Raw genomic sequence first — 9,637 nt, forward strand, 5'->3', positions numbered from 1 at the left:
TAATGTAACGTCATGCTGTTGTATTCCTGGTATGTACTGACCATTTTGCGGTAAGTTTGGCTTAACTTAGTAATTTGTTTCTTTAGGTGTGGCAGTTATCGGAGAGAATAAGTATCAATGTGTGCTCACTGCTGGACTGGAAGCGTTGCGTGGCTGTCCACCTCTGGTACCTGCTTCCTCCAACAGCTTCTATTTCCAAGGCTCTTGCCATGTACGAGTCAGCATTTCAGGTAGGTCAGTCATGCCTGGGTAAAAGGAGATCTTACTTGGTACCAATGACTGTCTCATGCTGCACTGAGACTTCTGTGAGCAGTCAAGTATTGCTGCAGAGGTGCAGAATATGGAGTTGCGTATGGGTTCATTATTTCAGTTGTTGCAGCATTGTATTCCTTCACCAGCTTTAGTGATCAGTTTTTGCAGCAGTTCACTTTGATAGGAATGTTCCTTTCTGCACTGGAATGGGAATAAAGCACTGGGGTTGAACCTGTTGGTAATTCTAGTCACTCAAGAAACTTAGGACCTGCTCTTTAGGGTGTTCTGGTAGAGACTTCCTTGAAGCATATCCCATGGATTGAGTGTTTCCAGGTGTTTGATGGCTGGACAAAATCAGGAAGATGGGTAGTGGCCAGCAGCGGGAAGGCTGCTTGAGCTTGGTAGCCAGTCAGTTTTCCCAGTGTGATGATTAATTCTCAGCTGCCTGACTTCTAAAATAGTCTTTGCTAAACCGTACACCCTGTGTGGTGTCTCTACAGCAAACGTAGAAGCTGTCCTACAGACAGTGCGTGGCTGCATGCATTATGCAAAGCCTTGTTTGTTGCTGTAGAGCTGTCAGCCTCTGTATACAGAAAGACAAAAGGTTCTGTTGAAAAAAGTGTTTAATCATTTAACTAAAGATAGTTCAACCCTTGAGCTGTATGCCTAAAGATAGCCCAAGCACAACATTAAGTCTAGTAACTGCTAATTGATGCGTGCTTAATGCGTCTTTGTATGTAGTATGTCAGTGTAAAGCATTCATCACTTCGAAATGCCAAGCTTTAGTTTTTATCATGACTTGAACTTAAGATAATGCTACTAGGTTAGAATGTGGGTGTACTCACACTGCAACCCGATGATGTGGAGGAAAAGTGGATACAGCTTGTTTCCAGAACTTCATGTAGGAGGGCTAATAACTGGAAACCAGCAGGATGTGGAATGCTCTTCCAAACCCAGATCTAGTGTTCCTGCCAGCAACAAAAATGTCAAGAGGATTTCGGTGACCCTGACTGGTTAGGTGGTATGAAAGACAGCAGTTCTGCAGTTCGGTGCCATGTAAAATGGTTGTGGTCGACTGAGTGCGTTCAGTGCTGCTCGCTTTGCTCTCCAGACTCTGCTTAGCTACAGAGAGAAAGCTTCGAGTGCACCGTCTTTCATTCGATCAAGTCATATGTGGTTTTCCAGCTATAAAAACACTTAGGAATAGAGGTTGTGTGTATGTGAGAGCTGACTATACTTCCACACAGTGGCTTTTAAGAACTCAGTGTGAGATGAAATTAAGCCTGCCAAAGCAATTTTGAGTTTAGTTTTTTTCTTTTTTAGCATCATGTTAGTATACAGTTGCTGTGTAAGTTTTAACTGCAGGTGCAGTAGCATGCACGTTCTACTTTGAAGCAGGAAGCATGCTGCTGAGCTGTGTGGAATTCAGAGTGCAGGGTAGCATGCACCTTCTACTTTGAAGCAGGAAGCATGCTCCTGAGCCTGCTGAGCTGTGTGGAATTCAGAGTGCAGTTTTGTTCAGAGCACTGTCTTTAAATTTGCTATTTATTTCTTTAGAACACACCAGAGTGTGAAAAATATGCCTGCTGTCCCCTGCCTCCTTACCTAGAAGATTCTGGTTGTGTAATTGAAGACGACGATAATGGAGGAAGACCTCTGAGAGATGCCTGTTTCCATTTGTTAAAGCTCTACAGTGACAGGTAAATGGGTAAATAGTTTGAAAACTATTTAGAAAAACCTTGATCAGTGAGCGACTTGTCTAATTCCCAGCCCAGGGGTATGAAATCAGCTTCAGTGTTTACTTGAACCACTTACAGTAGTCAAAAATCTGCCTTGCGTGTACACCCTTACAGAACATGGTGACACTGCAGCCCAGGTGTATGAAATCAGCTTCAGTGTTTACTTTAACCACTTACAGTAGTCAAAAAATCTGCCTTGCATGTACACCCTTACAGAACATGGTGACACTGTCACTGCTGGTAATGGTATAGATGGTAGAACTTAAGCTCTGGAGCACGTTTGTGTTTGTTTTTTTTTCCTTATGTGTTTTCTGTGTCTGAAGAGTGCATTAACTGTGTGTATGAAATCAGCTTCAGTGTTTACTTTAACCACTTACAGTAGTCAAAAAATCTGCCTTGCATGTACACCCTTACAGAACATGGTGACACTGTCACTGCTGGTAATGGTATAGATGGTAGAACTTAAGCTCTGGAGCACGTTTGTGTTTGTTTTTTTTTCCTTATGTGTTTTCTGTGTCTGAAGAGTGCATTAACTGTGGTTTCACCATAGTTACCTTTTTTGAAGGCATTGAGAAATCTGCAAGAGGAGCATTTACAAAAGAAAAGGTTGTGACAGTCTGCATGCAGACTCAAAAGAAGAGCAAAAGGATTTTAACAGTTGCTCTTACCTCTTTTGTTCGGTTGGGTTTTGTTGGGGTTTTTTTATTAAAAAAGAAACAAACCCAAACCTTTGTAAATCACATACATGGAATAATTGGAGATGGGTGAATAGAAGAAACGAAGCAGCACCAATTTCTGATTTCGTTATGTGAACACAATTAGCTATTTATTTTTCAAATATTTTTTGCTACAGGCACTATGATCTTGACCAGCTGCTTGATCCCAGGAGTATAACGTCTGACCCTCTGGACTATCGTCTCAGCTGGCACCTGTGGGAAGTGCTCAGAGCCCTGAATTACACACATCTGTCGAAGCAGAGCCAGGGAGTGCTGAATGCTAGCTATGCTGCCCAGCTTGAAAGCGAAGGGCTCTGGGAATGGGCTGTTTTTATACTGCTGCATGAGCCTGATACACAGTGAGTAAAAGATTTTTAATTTCTTTTTATGCTTTGAAAATAATGTCTTGTCTGTTTTGAAGACCTGCTATGTATACCGTAATTATCATGGCTTCTCTCGCATTAAACTGGAACTGCAGAGCTGGAGAACTTCGTGCCACTTGTAAAAATTGTGTGCCAGGATTACAAAGGGGCATGAATAATTCTGCCTAGTTAAATGTCATGTTAGATGTTAAATAGTATTGTATTGTAATGACTCCTGTAATGTAACTCCTGAACTGTGCTACAGAAGCAGACCTCATAGTCATTTTGATATCCTAGAGCTCTGTATCTTGCCTTCTACGTTCAAGAACTTGTCCTGAAAACATCACTAATGCAAAATATTGAAACTATTCCCGTTCGAGCAGAACAGAAGCAAGTGTGTTTGAACATGAAGCTTGGGAATCGCCAAAATACACGTTTTGCTTCTGTTGTGAAATAACAGACTTAACAAAAAATTGTCTTAAACTTGTAAATAATACATCTTTTGCGGAAAGCTGTCTCGTTGTTAATGTTTACAGCTACCATTAATACAGTGCAACACAATTTTTTTTCCAACCAATAACTTCAAATAGAGCCCATATATTACATTTAGGGACCTGGATCATACTTAAATAGTACTTAAGTTTACACTGTTCCAGATGTTACAAAACACTAGCGATGACTACTTTCTTAGTAGTTAACCTGTAATGAAGGAAGTCAACTGATTTTAGAGCTTTTCTTAATGTCCTACAGTCAGGCTGTTGAAGACCTGGCGAGGCCTGTGCCTCTGCCGTCGCCAGTAAGTATAACGCAGTCCGCTGTTGCCTTGCTCAGTCCTCAGCTGCTTGTATTGAAGTGTATCTTCTGATGGTGTGATGCGAAGGATTGCTTGTTGGAATAACGCCTTGTCCTCTCTTCCACCAGCATACGGGAGAAGGCAGTGCGTGAACTCTTAAATCGGCATTGCGTGCTCTCCGAGACACCAGAGTCTTGGGCCAAGGAGACTTTTCTGACACAGAGGCTCTGCATCCCCCCAGAGTGGATTCATGAAGCAAAGGCAGTTCGAGCAAGGATGGAGGGCAACAAGCATAAAGAAGCCCTCTTCTTGTTCAAGGCTGGGCACTGGAACCAGTGTCACAAGCTGGTTGTCAGGCACTTGGCCTCAGGTGAGTCTGCTCTCCTCATTTTTTTTCCTTCTGTCTTTTGAACAGCACACATAAACATAGTAGAAACGGAAGTCATTGGGTGTTCGATAATACGAAGGGGTAGGGCTGTGTTTCTAGCAACAGAGTTAGAGCGTGGCTGGCTGTTTCAAAATAGCTCTCACTTGATACCTGGCGTGTGATGACTCTTCACTGCAAACACGTGAGAAGGGCAGTGCATAACCTTCCGCACATCCACCTTCCTGTGCCAGAGGTGCCTCAGGGAGCAGGGGCACCCGTAGCATTCCTGGAGCCCCATCCGATGGATGTCCCTCCTCCTCCGGGAAACGGGATGGCCTTAGACTTGCCTTTTGTAGTCATCAAGTAAGCGTTGCTGGCCATGGCTGATATTGTCCATGAATTACAAAACTCACTGGGAATATAGTCTGTCAGTTGTTTTTTCTTCAGCAGTCAATGTTCCTGACCTGTAAGAAACCCTTTTGCTCTGTTACTAACATGCTTGCTCTCTTTAGATGCTGTTATTAATGAAAACTACAAGTACCTAAAAGGATTCCTAGAAGATCTTGCCCCTCCAGAGCGTAGTGCACTCATCCAGGACTGGGAGGTGGCGGGGCTGGTCTACCTAGATTACATCCGTGTTATTGAGATGCTTGATAGGATTCAACAGGTAACAGACTAAAACAATTGTTTTGGTTTTTTTCCCTGTGGTTTGGAAGCTCATACAGAGTCTTGCTTTTAGAATAACCATTTACTCGCTGTTCAGTGCTGATGTTGGTGTTTCCCTTTTGCAGACACTAGCAAACAGAATATGGTACATCTCTGAAAATACAGAGAGATTTGGTAGATACTGTCAGAGTAAGATGTGAGCTCTACCCTGCGCACTTTCTGTGTGAACCATGACAGTGAGAAAAGTGAAAGAGAAGGAACAAAACTAGCAGTTTGGTGGTTAGTGGGGAGTCTGCATGTCAGTCCCCTCTAATTCAGTTCCAGACTTGCCATTTCCCCCGCTTCAGGTGTTAACTTCAAGCAGGTTTTAGTGTAGATTGTCTTCTGTTGGATAGATTTGGCTTAGAGTGCACTCGGGCAGTCCACAAGTGATTCTGCTGAAAGGCTTTGGACGATTCAGAGGCTGACTCTCTTGTTTGCTTTCAGCTGGATTGTTCCGCCTATGAGCTGGAGCGGTTACATACCAAAGTGACGTCGCTGTGCAACAGGATAGAGCAGATCCAGTGCCACAGCGCGAAGGACCGCCTGGCTCAGTCGGGTACGGTGACATCAATATCTAGCGGCCCCCCGGGAAAGCCAGTTTTACAGCCTAGCCCAGCTAGTACCCGGTCAACCTGGACTGCCAGTGTAGGTGTCCAGGGAAGGCTGTGGTTGGTGAGGTGAACCGTGTGTTGCCCCAGGATTTACCATACCTGTGGCTACTGGTCATCATTTCAGGCAGTTTTTGCTGCCTGGTTGATGCAACATTCAGTGTCTGATCTCTGACAACTGTCTCTTCATAAGCGGTAAAGCGTCTTGTCCGTACTTAGTTTTACAGTGCCAAATAAAGCGTGAGCATACTTGCAGAGAATGGTCTGGTCTAAGGAATAAGGCCAAATTTTGATTGTGCCCTTGGAGGAAGTCTGTACGGAGAGAGGAGATTCACTGCTTGGAGCTGAGAAAAGGCCAGGTCATACTAGGGCATGGTTCCACCAACCCAGCCAAATGCCTCTGCTCCAAAGTGTCCCGTTGAATCGCTGTTCAAGTTCACCCCCTTGCAGGGTGAGCTCCTGACTGCTCGCGTGCTAGCTCCTGCTCCGGAGCATGGCGCAGAGCATGCAGAAACACTCCTCTCCCTGCTCTTTCCAGATATGGCCAAGCGCATTGCTAACCTGCTGCGGGTGGTCCTCAGCCTGCAGCACGCCCCAGAGCCCATCTCCGACTCGACAGCAGACCTGCAGCGCGTCCCTCTTCGCCTGCTCGCTCCCCATATCGGGCGGCTGCCTATGCCGGAGGACTATGCCTTGGAGGAGCTCCGCAGCCTCACCCAGTCTTACCTACGGGAGCTGACGGTAGTGACTCATTGAGGAAGAATTCCTTCCACCGATGTACAGTTTTTACCATTTGTTAACCCTTACCCTTGTTCTGACGGCAACCAACCTCTCCAGCCACGCAGGTTTTTCCATAGAGGTGTAAAACAGCTTTAGTATGTGGGCTAAGGCAGGAGTTTTTGTAACCTGGGGGAGCATTGAGACTGGTTGGACCTTGCTGGCTGGCACCCTCAACCACACAACGTTTTCCTAGAATCAATAAAGCACCTCTTGCCAAACCTGTCTGCAGGTGAGATTGTGCCTGTGGAGGGGGGCACGGTGTGGGCTTTGTCTCCTGGCAGATCTTTTTCACTCCTTTCGTTGCAGCGCAAAGGATGGTGAAGCAAGTTCTGGGACAATTTTCTGTGGGCAGACTCCCGCTTTGGTGGGCCTGCACTTGGTAAACCGAGGAACCTTTGGCACCTGAACTGACCGCGGATAAACTTTCACTGGGGCTTTATGTTCAAAGTTTGCTCTGTGGGTGGGGGAGGGAGAAGAAACTTAAGTTCAGCAGTGTCTGTTTGTCTGTTCCTGCATTCTCTTGCTAAGTTGAAGACCTGCAAACGTGTTGTTTCTCTCATTTCTCCATCCTCCCTCTCCAAAAGCAAAGCAAGCTACTTCCCTGCCCCAGGAGAAAGGGAGGTGACACCTCTGTGTGTGCCTTACGGCGAGCTCTGCGCCGGGCAGGCCTCCGAGGACAGACATCTCCTGGGTCCCGCATGCAGTAAAACACAGGAGCTTGTCCTAACAGCTGCCATGTGCCAGGATTCCAGGCTTCTGATGGGAGGGGGGCAAATTCGGTGCCGAAAGCAAAGCTTGCCAAAAGAGGTCACCTGCCCAAGGAGCAGAGCAGCCTGGCTGCCCCGGGTGCTTCCGACTGGCTCTTCGCCGCAGGCTGGCTGCCCGGATGGGTCGGGGTATGCGCTGCCACGCGTGCGAGTGCCCGGCTACCTGGCACACCCCCTCATCTCCGTGTTTGCTGTGTAGCTGGGTTACGTTGAGCAGAGCCGCCGTCCAGCGTAAGAACATCCCACAAGTGAACAGCTGACCATGTCAATGTGCTCTGGTGTGTACAGACTTTACTCTTACTGTGTTTAGAATCTGACTATTTTTGGAAGAAGGAAAAAAAAAAAAAAAGCTGTCTACTGGTCTGCTCTGATTTCAGGGTTACTGCAGCAGCACCTCCTGCCACAGCCAGGCAGCCACCGCTCACAGCGGGCAGCGGCTTCCAGCCTGCCTGGTGCTGCTTTGCATTGGCTCACTGAAGGTCTTTATGCATGAGGATTGTGTAAAGGTTTTTATTAAGAAAAAAAATATAAATAAATGATCTAGATTATTTTCCTGTCTTTTTGAAAACAATAAATAAAATGTTTATAGTATTACTGCTGTTTCCTTTGCTTTTTAAGGAAGATTTCCATTTCACAGGCAGGTGTGCCTTGGCTTGTCACACGGGGGTGGCTCGGGCTGGCTCCCAGGACCAGAGTGTGCAGGGATGGCGCTGGGAGAGCTGAACGTGGCGAGGGCTGCGAGGAGCGACAGGAAAGGTGTTCACAGGACTAGGGAGAAGGCTCAGCGTGAAAGGGGAAGGGGGACCTGGTCACAAAGGACATGGAAAAGGGGCTGGGTGTCATCTGCATCTTGGTCTTTACTAGTAAGACTGGCTTTCAGCAGCCTCAGGTCACCGAGACCAGCGGGAAAGGTCAGAGCAAGGAAGTCTTGCCTTGGTGGAGAGAGGTGAGGCTAGGGAGGACTTTGGGCGGGCGTCCTGGGTCTCTGGGACCTGGCAGGGTGCACCCATAAGGGCTGAAGGAGCTGCAAGGCCCCTGGAATAGCTTTGAAAGGTCGTGGTGATCAGGGGAGGTTCCTTCGGAGCCTTGGGAGAAAAGGAGGCTGTGGGGAGGTACGGGCTGGCGAGCCTCGCCTCGGTCACTGGTGGGGTGATGCCGTGTGTCCTTCTGGGAACCGTTTGCAGGGATGGGACAGAAGCGGGGCTGGAGCAGCAGGGAGGGTGCTGAGGGGGGGAAACGTCCTTTCTTGGAAGGGGCATTTCTGGAAAGGGGAGGGATGGGCCAGGTTACAGCTTCAGGGCAAACACAGGGAAGCGCTTTTCTATGCAGCACAGAACAGCTTCGTGCAGGCTGACAACTCTGCGTCTCCAAAAAGGGCTTAAATAAACCACAGGTAAATGTCCTCGGCTGGGCACAAATCCAGACCTCTGCTGCCCGAGGCAGGGTGAGGCTGGGTGCCCGGTGGTCTCTTCTGGGCTCGGGGGCACAAAGCCGTAAAAGCAGCGGTGATTTGTGTCCCCTCACCCACGCGGGGTGGCTGTCCTGCCACGCCGGCACGGTAAACGTGAGACTGGCTGTGCCACGCAGGGAGCCAGGTCACTCCAGCTTTGCCTCCTTCCATTATCGTAATTGCGTCTCTGCAAACCCAGCTGCTGCCCGGGGCAGAGGAGCAGCGCAGCCGGGACATCGGGCTGGGGATGAATAATTCACTGCCTGGAAACAAAACCTCCAGCCTTAAAACCGATCGGCGTGCTGCTTGGCATCTGCTGCTGGGGATCAGCGTGGGAAAGGTGCCAGGGAGGTGCCGGGGGAGCGAGAGTCGGTGGCCTCCCGTATGGCTGGAGCTGGAGGGGGGGCTCCGGCACCCCGGCAGCAGGGACCTCTCTGCCACTTGCTGCTTTGTCTCCTGGGTCATGTCCCTTAACCTCCCAGGATTTCATTCTAAGTGGGAATAATCTTCCACGTCCTTTTCCTTGCTCTTTTACTGAGACCGGGGAACAAGGTGTCCCTTGCTGTGCACGGCCGTCCTGGAACCGACAGCATCCGCCCTCGGCTCTTCCCACCACCTGCTGCCCTGCTCTCAGTGGGCTTCAGTGCCCCGACATCTCCCCTTCAGCCCTGCGGTTTCCTTTTCCAGCTTGCTCCGGGCCAGGATTGTGGGGACCAACCCCCCCCTCCCTGCAGCCCCCCAGGCCAGAGGCACCTCAAGACGGTGGTTTCCAGCGCACAGAGCTGCAACGCAGCGAGGAGCGACCTCGTCCCTGCTTGCTCCAGCCCACGGCACGGTCCTTGTCGCCACGGCCCTGGCCTCGAGCTGCCTGGAGCAGAGAGAGAAGGGGCTGCCCACCGGCGTGGCTGCGAGGGTCTCATGGGAGTAACGGTACGGGGTGCTGGCGGACAAAGCCTTCCCTGGGCGTCACTTCTGGCAGTGGCCCAGCACCCAGACCCGTCCCAAAGGGGCTCAGCTGCACCCAAACCCTGTCCCGGCCCCCTGCCAGGTCCCAGTCGGGGACCCTGGGGGGTCACTCTCTGTTACCCCCTGCCA

At 49.1% G+C, this 9,637-nt stretch overlaps 1 protein-coding gene across 1 annotated transcript in view; it reads left to right on the forward strand.

Moving 5' to 3' along the window:
• NUP98 (nucleoporin 98kDa) overlaps positions 1–6,301 on the forward strand; it is a 36,384-nt gene extending 30,083 nt beyond the window's left edge. The window contains exons 26-32 of the mRNA XM_009709259.1: positions 87–230; positions 1,810–1,952; positions 2,845–3,066; positions 3,991–4,232; positions 4,742–4,896; positions 5,382–5,493; positions 6,084–6,301. Of these exons, the coding sequence (XP_009707561.1) occupies positions 87–230; positions 1,810–1,952; positions 2,845–3,066; positions 3,991–4,232; positions 4,742–4,896; positions 5,382–5,493; positions 6,084–6,301 (1,236 nt within the window). The remainder of the gene's footprint in view (positions 1–86; positions 231–1,809; positions 1,953–2,844; positions 3,067–3,990; positions 4,233–4,741; positions 4,897–5,381; positions 5,494–6,083) is intronic.
• Positions 6,302–9,637: the final 3,336 nt, after the last annotated feature.

This window comes from Cariama cristata, unplaced genomic scaffold (assembly GCF_000690535.1).
Source record: "Cariama cristata isolate BGI_N322 unplaced genomic scaffold, ASM69053v1 scaffold1231, whole genome shotgun sequence".
Lineage (NCBI taxonomy): Eukaryota > Metazoa > Chordata > Aves > Cariamiformes > Cariamidae > Cariama > Cariama cristata.